General features: G+C 36.1%; 1 protein-coding gene across 8 annotated transcripts in view; it reads right to left on the reverse strand.

Annotated features, from left to right (window-relative positions):
- DMD (dystrophin) overlaps positions 1 to 14,998 on the reverse strand; it is a 2,416,375-nt gene that overhangs the window by 336,312 nt on the left and 2,065,065 nt on the right. For all 8 annotated transcript variants that reach the window (XM_053581215.1, XM_053581214.1, XM_053581218.1 and 5 more), the window contains one exon: positions 11,401 to 11,547. In XM_053581215.1, the coding sequence (XP_053437190.1) occupies positions 11,401 to 11,547 (147 nt within the window). The remainder of the gene's footprint in view (positions 1 to 11,400; positions 11,548 to 14,998) is intronic.

Raw genomic sequence — 14,998 nt, forward strand, 5'->3', positions numbered from 1 at the left:
CATTTTGTGAATTTTTTTTGCTTATCTGTGGTATTAGACATTATGAAAAGTATGCATGCAATTTTTTTTTTTTTTTTGCTAATCAGCTTTCATTAGTGTTTCCATATTTACCATGCGTGGCCCAAGACAACTCTTATCTTTATAAGGTGTGGCAGAGAAAAAAAAAAAAGGTTGGACACCCCTGCTTTAAACCTTAAAACAATGACTAAAATAACAAAACAAAGAGCTATAGCTAATATGCTAACATAAGAGATAGCATGTAAAATGGAACCATAGAAAGTACTCAATTAATTTAAAAGAAGGTAGAAAAAGAGGAAAAAGCAAACAGAACAGATGGGGCAAAGAGAAAACAAATAGCTTGATAACAGACTTACATCTAACCATCTAAGTAATCACATTAAATGTAAAATGGTCTACATATTTCCAATTAAAACAAATTGTCAAATTGGAGTCTAAAAAAGCAAGATCCAACAGTATGTTGCCTATAAGAAATGCACATTAAATATAAAGGTACAAATAGGTTAAAAGTAAAAGGATAAAAAAAGTTATACCATGCCAACAATAATAATAATAAGGTTCAAGCTACTATATCATTAGTCATCAGGGAAATGAAAATTAAAACCACAATGAGAAAATTAAAACCACTACAAACCTATTAAGATGGCTAAAATTAGAATAATTGACCATATCAAATTTGGGGGAAGATGTGGAGGAAATGGTTAGGGTTAGTGCTTTGGAAACCAATTTGGTGGTTTCTTAAGTTAAACACACACCTACCATATACAACATAGTTGACCCTCGCCTAGGCATTTATGCAAGAGAAATGGAGGTATATATCCATAGAAAGACTTGTACATGAATGTTTATAATAGTTTTATTTGCAATCACCCCAAACTGGAAACAACCCAAAGGTCTATTACATAGAAAATGGATAAATCGGGGCAGCGCCTGTGGCTCAAAGGAGTAGGGCGCTGGCCCCATATACCGGAGGTGGAGGGTTCAAATCCAGCCCTGGCCAAAAACTGCAATAAATAAATAAATAAATAAATAAATAAAAAAGAAAATGGATAAATCAGGGTATACCCATACAATGGAATACTACTCAGCAATAAACAAACAATGATAAATGCAATGAGATCTATATGGATCTCACAATAATTATGCTGACTGAAAGAACTGCACAAAAGAATAATATATATTGTATATCCTGTTCATATGATACTAGAAAATACAAACTTATTTACGGGAATAGAAATAGATCAATGGTTGTCCAGATACAAGGGAGGGACAGAGAGGGATTACCAAGGACACAAGGAAATGTGGGGTAATGGATATGTTCAATATATTGAATGTGATGATCATTTCTCAGGTATGTGAATATGTCAAACTATCAAAACTAAAATTAAAAAACTTACCAAATTGCACATTTTAAATATGTATACATTAATTATACCTCAAGAAATCTGTTATAAAAGGGGAGGGGAAGCTAGCTATTAATTTCATTTTCCTCCAAAGGTAACTTAAAGTATACTCCATGTCTTTCTGAGCATACATTATTAATTATTGATAAAGAAAGGTCTAGCATATTGGTGAATCATGTTCACCACCAAGGATGCATATTTAATTTTTGATCAGTTATATTTTTTCTTGGAATTTTTAGAAAATTATTTAAGTAGTGGTTAACCTCATGAAGCTGCAAATTTAGACATGAATACTATTTTTTCAGAAATTACAGTTTTGTGTGTGTTTGTGTTTTGCAGTTTTTGGTCGGGGCTGGGTTTGAACCTACCACCTCCAGTATATGGGGCTGGTGCCTTACTCTTTTGAGCTATTGTTTTTCCTTTTCTTTGGGACAGAGTCTCACTATATCTCCTTTGGTAGAGTGCGTTGGTGTCACAGCTCACAGCAACCTCCAACTCTTGGGCTTAAGCGATTCTCTTGCCTCAGCCTCCCAAGTAGTTGGGACTACAGGCGCCCGCCACAACACCCGGCTATTTTATTTTATTTTTGTTGTTGTTGTTGTTGTTATTGTCATTGTTTAGCAGGCCTGGGCTGCATTCGAACCTGCCAGCCCCAGTGTATGTGGCTGGTGCCCTAACCATTGCACTTCAGGCGCCGAGCCAGAAACCACAGTTTTGTTTCCTAATTATTTCCCCTCTAATATAACTTTCTGCTTAATTTTACAGTTTTGAATAACATTTTTTACTTAGTTTCATACATTTATGTATTTAAGAAATCTTTACTGATTGCCTCCTATTAAAAAGGCACTGCTAAGTGTTAGTAGATACAGTCTTGAGGGCCTCTGCCCTCATGGGGCTGACTTTCAGATGAGGGAAATAGACTCTCAATAAACAAGTCACTGAACACATAGCTATAAGTTTTCACAAGTACCATGAAGAAAGCAAACAGGAGCTACCTATGATAAGGATAGGATACCTTCCCTAGGTGTGATTTAATTATACATTAACTCTGCAGTCCATTACTGCGAATGATCCCTATTATCAAATTTAAATAGTGGAATTTTACTACTTTGTTTAGTTTGTTAGTCCCAAGCTCCCAACCATTTTAAATTAAAAGCCACAGATGAATGGAAAAGTCACTCAGGTAATTTGTCCTCATCCTTTAGGTTTCTAGTCAAAGGCCATTTTCCCTGGGAAGGCTTTCACCCTTTTCCTGCCTCCCACTAATAGACACACACACACACACACACACACACACACACACACACACACAACACTAGCTTAGATCCTCACTCTGGTAGTACCTTGCATTTTTCTTCATGACACTTACCAGAATTTGCAATTATTATATGGGGGATTGTTAAAATTAAAGGATTTATTTCTCAAGAAACTATAACCTTCGTGGAAGCAGAAAGGGTTTATCTATGACTGTATTTCTATGTAGCACAGAGTTCGGTAAAGAATAGATGCAAGAAAAAACATTTATCGAGTGGATGACTGAATGAGTATTTCTGCTTACTTCAGGAAGAGTTTGAGGATTAAACTCTCCTGGTCTTGCGGAAGAGTGGTCTTAGTTTTTAATTTATGATTCAAGCTCTGGATTAAACAGACTATCCCTGAGATGGTAGCTCAAGGTTCATATAATCATCCTACTGTTTTTTTTTTGAGACAGAGTATCACTCTGTCACCTGGGCTAGCCTAGCTCACAGCAACCTCAAACTCTTGGGCTCAAGCAGTCCTCTTGCCTCAGTGTCTTGAATAGCTGGGACTATAAGCGCCTGCCACAATACCAGGCTCATTTTTGTATTTTTAGTGGAGATGGGGTCTCACTCTTGCTCAGGCTGGTCTTGAACTTTTGACCTCAAGGAATCCTCCCACCGTGGCCTCCGAGAGTGCTAGGATTACAGGCCTGGACCTGGCTCTAAACATTCTACTTTAAGTCTATACTTCTTCAACTTTTGGTCCAGGTAATTCTTGACAAATGAATAAAAGTGAGGGGGAAGTGATTCTTTTTATTTAAAGGGCTGAATTGTAAATGAAGAAGGAATGTTGTCATGTCAATTCCAGTTTATATCAAGGAGTGGTATTGTATAGTTAGTTCTGACAGATTCCCCAGCTAGACTGCCTGGATTCACATCCTACCAGCTACATGACCACAGGCAAGTCACCTAACACACTGCTTCTTCATTTTCCTCATCTGCAAAGTGAGGACAAAAATAGGATCTACTTCATAGGGTTGTGCGGCTTAAAAGCCTTAGTACATGTGAAAGTGAGTGGCATGCAGTATGTGCTAGATAAGCACTTGCTATTAATCTCAGTAATGCACACTGCTCAATAAAATCAACTCTCAAATCTATATGGTGCAACTGCACTGTCTGAATCAAGTCCGATGGTGTGTAAAGGCTGAATTTTTAATAGTCATTTTCTAATTTATTATATTTCTGCCCACATATCTAACTTAGTATGCTAATTCATATATTAAGTGATGGGAGCATTTATATCATAATGATAATTATTTTAAGGACATTATAGAATTTATATAAAGAGGCATTGAGAGAAACTATAGCAATTTGAAATGCATGTTATGACATTTACCATTAAAAAATAGCATTTCTGAATTTCATAAGCTAGTTGGCAGTCCTCTCCACAGAGTTGGCTTGAACAGGCGATTTTCCATATGGCCTGAAAGGGGATTCTTTCTACTTTCTAGAGGAATGTGTAGTGAAGGAGGCGTGGGGGAGTCTTGCTGGTGGCCTTGTGAGAACAGCAGCTCTTTGAATGCTGGGCATGACGTAGCATGGGAACTGTGAACAGCTGCTGGGGAGCGGTTCACACGCAGCTCAGCAGGGCAGTGGGAGAGGCCAGGAAGAAAACAAGCAGTGCAAACAAACGCAGAAGAAAGGGTGGGGCGGGGTCAAACTCCAGGGAAGGAGGGAGGTCAGACTGGAGAGAGAACACTTCACAGAACAAAGAATAAAGCAGGGAGAAATTGGAGGCGAGGGCAAATGTCAGCTGCAGAATAAAGAAGGACAAGAAAACATGAGGATTATGGCAATTTTAAATGCCTGGAACTATATATATATATATATATATATTTTCTTTTTTTGAAAGGAATTAGAAATTCCAGAAAACTAAAATAAATGCATGCATAAATAAATTTGCTGCTTAATCATATTTAGTGATTCCATTTAAAAAAATAATTAACACACATATGGATTATTGTAATATAACAGCTAGCAAAAAATAGTTCCTGATTAAAAAAATTAGAAATGAAGTAGTTCATAAAGATTAAGCAATTAAGTAACCTAACTAATACTTCATAATGATTTGGGTTTGCTTTAAAAAATACCCGAAAAAACAATATGCCTTTTATTCTCTTAAACTCATTTAAATGTTTTGACTCCCGATGGCTTCATTCTCATTTCATACCTCATATTTCTTTTTCATCACACTCCACACATCATTCATTTTCCTCCCCATAATCCCACATATCTTAATTCCTTTTTTTTTTTTAAATAAAGAATGTCCTTGAAAACCAGACTATTCTTCTTTTGGGGTGAGAAGGACAGACTGGAATATCTGGGCCATGCTACTTTCAAGGTTACCTGAGAACTTTCTGTATCATTCCTCTTGAACAAAGTACAGGTAGCTGCATAAACATTGAAAACCAAATGTTCTTAAACTTGACAGTGAACATTGACCCCAGTGTCCTTTAAGGGTGGTCACTATCTTGCCATTTAGATTTATACTATCCTTCTTCAATTTTTTAAGGGTCTTGTTCACTTCCTTTATTTTTTTTTAACCAGTTCAGGTTAAGCATAAATGATTGTTCTCTCCTTACTGAAAAGATGTTTTTCTTAGAATTTAATTGTCCTTTTTTCACGGGTCATTCTATTGTTAATATCAACAAATCCTTCTGTGACCTAACCCTTTAAAAAATAAACACATTCTTTTTTCCTCTTTCTTCTTTTCATTTCCTTTACCTTCAGCTTTTAAAACTACTGCCATAGGCACATCAGACTAGTATTACAGTTGAAATCTTTTTAAAAGAGTAACTTATAATTCAGAATGTGTTAGAGTAGTTTTTCCTACATGTTATTGCTCATATTTGCTCATGTTATTGCTCATATATCTCATATTTGAGGATAAATGTGGATCCCTTATTTACATTCCCCAAACTGGAGGATTCCCATTCACTACAACTACTACTTACTACTACACAGATCTGTTAACTGAAAAGAATTGACCAGCTTATAAAAATCTGTAAGAGTTTTATAATACAATTACTTTGTTTATGAAAACCAGTGGTATATGGGCAAGGCAATTTTGTATTCAAGCTAGAGACAATGTTTGATGAAAAATATATACTTTTATACCTTTATAATCTGTAGTTTGAAAAATAATTTCTTTTTTCTTTTTCTTTTTTTTTTGAGATAGAGTCTCACTAAGTTGTCCTCGGTAGAGTGCTGTGGCATCATAGCTCACAGCAACCTCAGACTCTTGGGCTTAAGCGATTCTCTTGCCCTCAACTTCCCAGGTAGCTGGAACTACAGGTGCCTACCACAACGCCCGGCTATTTTTTGTTGCAGTTGTCATTGTTGTTTAGCTGGCCCAGGTCAGGCTCGAACCTGCCAGCCTCGGTGTATGTGGCTGGTGCTGTAACCACTGTGGTACAGGCACTGAGCCTTGAAAAATAATTTCTGTGTGTGGTAACAGATAAACAGCATCTCCTGGGAGCTCGATAGAGATGCTGAATTGCAGGCCTCATCTAATACTGAATCTCTGAGGGGATTTTAACAAGCTCTGTAGGTGATCCCTATGCATGCTATGTTTTGAGAACTTTCTAGGCCAATTCTACCCAATAAAAATATGAAGAGAGCTACATATGCAATTTTAAACGTTCTAGTAGGCACAATTGTTTTAGCTGAAGTAACAGGCTCACTTCATTCATTTTCAAGAAAAATACCCAATTTTAAATAACTATAATAAAGAAATAAGTGAAATTCCTTATGACATTTTTATTTAACCAAATATATAAAAATATTATCATTCTAACATGTAAGCAACATAAAAATAAAGAGATACTTTACATCCTATATTGTACTAAGTCTTTGAAACCTGATGTGTATATTACATTTACAACATATCTCAATTTGTACAGGCTACATTCAAGGGCTCAATAGCCACATGTAGCTACCATATTGTGCAGCATAATTCTCAACCATATGATTTGAAATATAATAAGTTTAAGTCCATATAGCAGCAAATTGTATTTCTGGGAATCTAGTAAAAGTTTCCTTCCATCCTCCAAGTTTCCCTTTATTCTCCTCTTTTTGCCTTCAAGGAAAGTTTAGTGTTTGGGTCTCTGTTTTCCCTAACACTGTAACATTCCTCTAATATAGAGCTTTCTGCATGGCATTATACTTAATTTCTCCATTCAAAGTCTAAACTTCTCTCTGTGTCTTACAGAACTCACAATATTTTTTTAGCTTTTAAACTTGACTGTACCTGACAAGTGTTTAATGTAAACATGGTTAATGAATCAGTGGCATCAGCCTCACCTGGGAACTTGTTAGAAATGCAGACTCTCAACCTTCATCCTATACTTAACCGAATCAGAAACTTCGGTTGTGGGGCCCAGCTATCTGTGTTTTAACAAGCCTTCCAGGTAATTCTGATGCTTGCTAAAATTTGAGCATCACTGATGTAGAAAAATATATTTCCTTGGAGAATGGCTGAGTACTTACCATTTTTCCTGAGTTCTATGGTCTAACAACAAGCAGAATCATTTTAAGTCTTATTAAAGAAAACATCAAAGGGCGGCGCCTGTGGCTCAGTGAGCAGGGCGCCGGCCCCATATGCCGAGGGTGGCGGGTTCAAATCCAGCCCCGGCCAAACTGCAACCAAAAACTAGCCGGGCGTTGTGGCGGGCGCCTGTAGTCCCAGCTACTTGGGAGGCTGAGGCAGGAGAATCGCCTAAGCCCAGGAGTTGGAGGTTGCTGTGAGCTGTGTGACGCCACAGCACTCTACCGAGGGCCATAAAGTGAAACTCTGTCTCTACAAAAAAAAAAAAAGGAAAAAAAAAAAAAGAAAACATCAAAGACAGACGTGGTAGGAAGACATCAGTAGAACCAATCCTTTAGCAAAACTGAAATGAGGGACATTGGATGTTGCCTCTTTACCCTCAGTTACCAATAGGCCCATATTATTTGTAAGAGAGTGAGGTACACTTACCTAGTTTCCCTGCCTAGAAGTGACCCCATAATGCAAAGGATCATTAAAAAAAAGAAGAACATAAGGAAAATGTTCAAAATTTGTCAATGAATTTAAAGGATCAAATCTTATGCTGATAAGGGCAAAAATACATATATACAGAGAGGAGACTTGTTTGGAGAAGCTATCTCGCCAAAGTAAAGAACATAAACCATTTTGGTGGAATTTTACATTTTTTAATTAAAAATTCTGTTCAATTTTTCCTAAATGAAGCCACACAAATATTGGTCAGCTAAATATGATACCATGTCCTTTCCCAAATCTTACCGCTATGTTTACAAAGAACAAATTCTTAATAAGAAATTATTGAAAAATTTATAAGCCAGAGATCTAAAAAGGTACTGTTTTTTCAGTATTAGTGTGATAATGGCATATATATTTCTTGTTCATAACATCAGAAAGGAAGAGAGGGTGGTGTATTAAAGAAACAATGAAAGAAAACCCATCTTTAACGCTTTTCTTAAGATATTATAAGCAATAAAGGGGATTTTGGTCAGTACGTCCTTGGAGCAAATAGGACAATTACAATGTCTTCTTGGTATACAGCAGATGCTCAATCAGTGATGACTGAATGAAAGAAGCAGAAAAATTTAAAAGAAGGAACGGAGTATGCAACAGATAAGGGTTTGGATTCCTATGACAGGTACCACAGAGGTGTACAGATGGAAGGTAATGTTACCTTCATGACTTTAAAGGAATCTTAGGAAATCTTTAAAAAGCATATATAATTCATGATGCTGTTTTTTTTTTAACTTATTAAAGGAATTTTATACCTGGAAATGCCTTCATATTATTCACATTGTTTTGAGTGTTCACATTCCATAAGTTCCTATAGTCAATACAGCACATATTCTTTCTTTCTTTCTTTTTTTTATGGTCACAACTGTGTAGCTAACCCATTTCTGCCATTTTGACTGATAATGCATACAGCTAAGAAAAACAGCATGGCTTTTTTTAAAAATCAAAATGAATGGATTATGTAACTAAACCCAGGATATTCTGATAGTACGTAACTCTATTCTTTCTGTTATCCTTTTTTGCCCAAATTTAAGACTCCTTTTTTCTCCTCATGTTCATATCTGCCTTCCCATTGTTCTAGCTTTCTATTTCTCGATTTTTCTTTGTCTTAGCAGAGCGAAGCAAAGATGAACTCATACTTGATTTTTATCATGATTTAGTGAGTGACATAGCATTGTGAATGACTGGATTCTTTATTTTTATAGAAATATGATGTCATAATGGTGGTGGGCTAAAGCTTCCCACCACAGAAGCTAGATAATGCTTTAGTCTTACATACATTGTTCAAAATAGAAAATGTTCTCAATGTTGCTCTTCTAGGAATGGAAATAAGATTGTTTGATGTGAACCTCATTTCTTGCTTTGTTCCCTTACTGAACAAGAACTCAACTTTATAACAAAGCAGAGTGGTTACGGTTGTGGTCAAAGAGAAGAATGGAATTAATTTGACTTGGTCATGTGCAAACCAAAACTTTAGATTTATCAGCTGTCTGCTAAAAGCATGTTTTGAGCATATTCTTAAGGTCATGTTCAAAACCAGAAATGTGAAATTTGCTACAATAAGATCATATACCACAAACTGGTAGAACTGTTTGATAAAGAAGACTGTGTATATGTGGGTTTAGGAATCAGGAGTCTAAAAGTTTGAATTATACATGGAGAAACGTAATTTCAGTAAGCCACATTTATATTAAGATTAGAGGAAGCAACTTGATTGGTTCTAAACTAATTTTTGTCAAACATGTAGTATCTCTCTCAGACATCCAGATGTGGAATCATGGGATTGAACTGGATGTGATCTTAGACAAAATGGATTCTCTCATTTTAAAAATGAGGAGAATTGAAGCTGACAGTAGTTAATGGCTTTCCCACGATAATATGGTCAAATAATGGCTGAGCTTAGGTTGAAGTTAGGCTCCTTAATATTCACTCCAATTCTCTTTTGCTACATCACACTGTCTCCTTGTATGTATTTGCCTGTACTTATAACCAAGTCTTTGTTTTGAAGAATGGCTAAAAATTGAGCTATTAATAGTTTGTCACACCTTACATGTAAATAAATAGAATGAAGCACTTAGCACAGATTCTTTTAAACTTTTCCTATTAGTCATAATCTTTGGACCTAATTTGTAACTTTACATGGCACTATCATAAATCTTCTACCACATTCTGAAAGCAAATGTTGCGTTCTGCTCACTAAAAGAAACTTTCAAATATAATTCAAGAGTGCTTGAATGGTACAAATGTAGCCATTGGTTTTCTTAGGACATCTATTACTCTACTTATGTGTAAAATGAAAAATATACTGAGGATGAAACTGATAAGATTTTAGTAGTACTCAACCACTCTGGAGCAAACAGAGAAAGGCATATAATTGCTTAACTATATTGCCTTGCTTTTATCAATGCCACTTCTAACAATCTATCATAGAAATATTTCCAGACTATCCATCATAACAAGAATTAAATTATATGAGATCTCGAGAGGTCTGGAATTTGGAACTTGTTTTTACCAAAGATCTAGTAGTTCTGTAATAGGACTTTTAATCACACCCCTAAATGGACTGCCAATAGGAAAGTAATCTGGTTTATCATATCTTTTTTATAAAAACATTAAAACCAAATAGCTTTAAACGCAGTTTCTCTCTGTCCTGAGGAGCATACCATTTACATCCTATGAAATTGGGAAAGGAGAGAAAATTATTCCCCAATTCTATGGTTAATCCAGTGTTAGGGTTTGGGGACATAACATAGTGTCTTTCATACTGAACATATAGACACACCTCCTTCACCACTATAAGCATTTTCTGATTTGTTTTTTTACTATGTGCCAGGTACTACATTAAGAACACTACATGAGTTAGTTCATTCAATATTGTAGTAACCATGTTAGAGATGAGGAAATAGAACCACCAGTAGCTTCATGGTCATGTAGCTAGTAACTCAGATTCCAAAACCTGAATACTATAATAATCTTAACTGTAATATCACTAAGAACTATAATTTATAGAATGTTTACCATGTAGCAGGTTCTATTCCAAGCGCCATCTACTTATTTTGACTTATTCATCCTTATAACGAACTGATATTGTGGAGAATTTTATTATCCCATTTTTTTCAGATGAAAGACTGAGGCACAGAAAAATTAAGTGACTTGCTCAAGGTCACCACAGCTTGTAAGTGTGACTTTGAACACACTCACATTTCTGGTATTTATAATGCAAACCTGTGAAAAATATCCATGTGTTGGCTTGTGAGAAGAAGCTGTTTCTTTCAATGGCTTTAGAACATATCTTACAATTGACTTTTGTTTAAATTAGGATTACAAAGGGAAAAATGTTTGAAGACTCCAAGCAACAATAGTACAAAGAAATTGCCTGGCCACAATTTAGCTCTTTCATCATGATTTGGCATTATCTTCCATGTTTACTATAAGATATATGAAAGTCTAACTTTTAGTCATTTCCTAAATGAATATTAATAATTTTAAAACATTTATATAGGGATTATCAAATAATACAAAATATCCTCTCCTCACAAAATATTTTGAAAATCAAATGAAAAATTACTTACATTGTTTCTTAGAAACAAACTTTATCTGCATAATATTTTACTGCAATAAGGAACAATAATGCTCAAAACATGCCTACCTGCAGAAGCTTCCATCTGGTGTTCAGGTCTTCCAGAGTGCTGAGGTTATATGGTGAGAGCTGAATGCCCAACGTGGTGAGTTGCCGAGCAAGGTCATTGACGTGGTTTACATTTTCTTTAAGAGGTGCAATTTCTCCTCGTAGTGCCTGTATGAAACAGTCAAGAGCAAATTGGAAGATGAGTACGTTTAAAACAAAGAAACACAGACACCCGGGAAATACCAAATACCTGTTCTGCTTGGGGTACAGTCAGTGATGTTTGCTCTATGCTATGGTCTGAATATTTGTGTCCTCCCCCAAATTCATATGTTGAAATCTTAAAGAAAAGAAATCCTAACCCCAGGGTAATGGTATTAGGAGGTGGAACCTTTTGAGAGGTGATTTTGGGGATTAGTGCCCTTATAAAAAGACCTTTCACCATGTGAAGATGCAGGAAAAAGAGGGAAAAGATGCAATCTCTGAGGAATTGGCCCTGACCAGACACCATATGTGCTGGTGCCTTGATCTTGGACTCCCCAAACTCCAGAACTGTGAGCAATACATTTCTGTTGTTTATGAGCCATCCAGTCTATGACATTTTTATTATTGTCGATGGAACAGACTAAGATATTCCATTATGGGGATAGTACAACAATAGATATTTGCTACTTGATGAATGATAACTTCTAACTTACTGAGCACTTCTTAGGTGCCTAATACTATCATGAGCTCTAGCCACACATGAACTTACCTCATTCTTATACAACAGTTATATGAAGTTAGTAGTTCTCTTTTTACACATGAGAACACAAACTTGCAGAGGCTGAATTTTGCCAAAGTCCCATGGATAAAAATCGAGAAACCTGGGCTATATATGCAGATTTGCCTCTAGAGTACATAATATGATGTACTGTATCATATACCTTTCCAGAGAAATTGTATATTGACAAGGTAACAGGAAAAACAGAGTGCTGCTAGATTCTATATCCTACTCATCTCACAACCAGAAATGGATTTTTATTTTTCACAGTAAAACGATACGCTCAATCTTAAAATACTGCATTCATACTTTGCACCAACCATGTAATAAATAGTTTCGTTTAGGGAGTAGGGTATTTTGTCAAGTCCTGTGAATGACTTCCTGGTCTCCTGGTATTTTAGTCCTTGAAGGAATGACTTCGGAAGGCTCCCGGGGGGCTTCTCAGCTGTCTGTGAAGCACTAGAGCCGGAGTCTCTGATGTAATGCATCATGACAATCTGTTGAGTAGAAGAACCCTGTGCAGATATGGGGAGAATATTACCATGCATCATAACTACCCCATCAAGATGGCATTTATGATTCTTTAACGTGATGCATGATGTCCAAATGTTCCAATGAGCAATTTCTAAGGAACGAACGCCCTCATTTAGGAGAACAGTTTGTGTAATGTAATGTCTGTGCACAAGGACAGCATCACTTACTCGACTCTCTGTGCTGTTCGGACTTGCTTGATCTGGGCAGGTATTATTTCTCTGCCTGGTTCACTGTGTTGATAAGAAACATTGCTCATTCAGACCTCAGCTGTGATCCTCGCATTTCCTCCCATTGTAAATGGAAGGAGCCAGTACAATCAAAATAAGGATGGCATCATCCTCTCACATCAACATAAATATCTCACCACTAAAACCTGATATTGTATGGAGTATAAGACCTTTATATAGCTCTTAGATAATATAAGACAAGACACTGTGACAATAACTCAATTGAAATTATAGTTTTAGTATCACAAGAATGGAAAAGCAAGTAACCAATGCACTCAATACTAATATGAAGTCAGCAGATGAACTAATATATGCCCACTCATTTTAATTCAAGTTGAGGGGAGAGGGGAGGAGGAGGAGAGGAGAGTGAGAGATTGATGTGCTCCCACCTAATAGACACAATTTGGGGGTATATGGCATACCTCCTGGGTGCGGGACAAACCACAACAGGGACATCACCTAACAAACGCAAACACTGTAACCTAATCGTTTGTACCCTCATATTAATTAATCAGAAATTAAAAAAAAAGTGATCATTAAAAATATTATATTAGAAATCATGGTGTTTCATTGGGGGGAAATGACAAAAATGTTCTGGTATTAGACAGTGATGATGATGGCGTAACCTTCTGTGAATAATCTAAACACCACTGAATTGTATAGTTTAAAAGGCTAAATTTTAGTGTGTGAATTATATATTAACGAAAAGAAACAGAAAGAGTTCCTTCTGACCACACACATGAAAAAATCACATGTGATGTGTTCATCTTCATTCAACTTCATGTCAGTGGAATGTCACTGGAATTGGTCTAAACTCAGTTTTATAGAGGTTGGTAGTAAATATTATATTCCATTGCTTTATGAGTAAACACATGGATTAAAAGAATCAGAATAAGTGCCCATGGAGAAAGGTGGCTTAAATCCATATATATGAATGCATATATCTAAAGGGAAATGATGCATAATAATTTTGTTTTGCATATAGAAAGGTTAGAGAACAGATTCCTTAAAAGTTAATGGGGAAACGTGGACAAGGATGACAATTACAAAATGAAACCATTCTCTTCTGGATAATAACATACACTTCTAGTAACCACAAATAAATATCATGACAGGGGCTGTTGTAAACAGGAACCACTGCAGAGAGGGCAGGCTAGAGACAGAATCTTTCAATACTGCAGATGAGCCCTTTGTGCTGATCATCTCCCTTTATCAGCAAGGTTCTTAGCCATTGAGTTGAGTATCTACCCCAGTTAAGTCACATCTAGCTTCTAGTTCCCTTTAGGTTACATAATGTACATGTTCAAATGTCTCTTATGAGAATATTTTGATTTTTACTTTTCCCCTCAAACTCCTGGGCACACATTTTAAATCTGCATCAATATCTTAAAGGATGAAGGGGAGATTCAAATATAAGTTTCAGTACTCAGAATTAATTACATTTGCCTTTTCCCTCCTCTTCTTTCTTCTTCTTTTTTCTTAATTTACTTTTCTCCCTCACTCAATTCTGTAACGTCATGGGATCTTGTGGGTTCTTTCCCCACCCCCACTCCTATCAAACACTGGTGGTCAAAGTTTTCTGAATTGATCTCCACTCAAGACTCACCAGATTAGCTGAAGTCTTCATTCCCTCTGTGAAAAGTGGAGCATCTAACAACCTTTAACTAAAATGTTCCAGGTGTCTGTTGGTACGTGTGGCCCTTCTGCTCTCACTAGTTGACTTGTCAGTTGTGTGGATGTTCTCAGATCTGTTTTGCCAGTTAGTATTGAGATTATGTAATTTAATTAGAGATTTCCTAAATCAAAGAAATATTAGTCTAACAAGAAAAAGTTATTATTTCTATAAATAGCAGGTCAAAGACTCTGAAAATTTGCTTCCAAAAGAAAAAGAAAATAAATATTGTTGATGTACGTATGGGCAAGGCAATTATAAAAGATTAGCAAGCAACACGAAAAATTTAGAGGGATTCTATATTTGGAATGCTTCTCGTGTTTCCTGATGAACTGTCTGTACATTAAAGACATTGGAACTGGAAAATCAAAAAGTATGTATTATCAGTGTGATTTAGGGAGAACTCCAGTCAGTGAATCTACATGC

Source organism: Nycticebus coucang, chromosome X, assembly GCF_027406575.1.
Source record: "Nycticebus coucang isolate mNycCou1 chromosome X, mNycCou1.pri, whole genome shotgun sequence".
Classification (NCBI taxonomy): domain Eukaryota; kingdom Metazoa; phylum Chordata; class Mammalia; order Primates; family Lorisidae; genus Nycticebus; species Nycticebus coucang.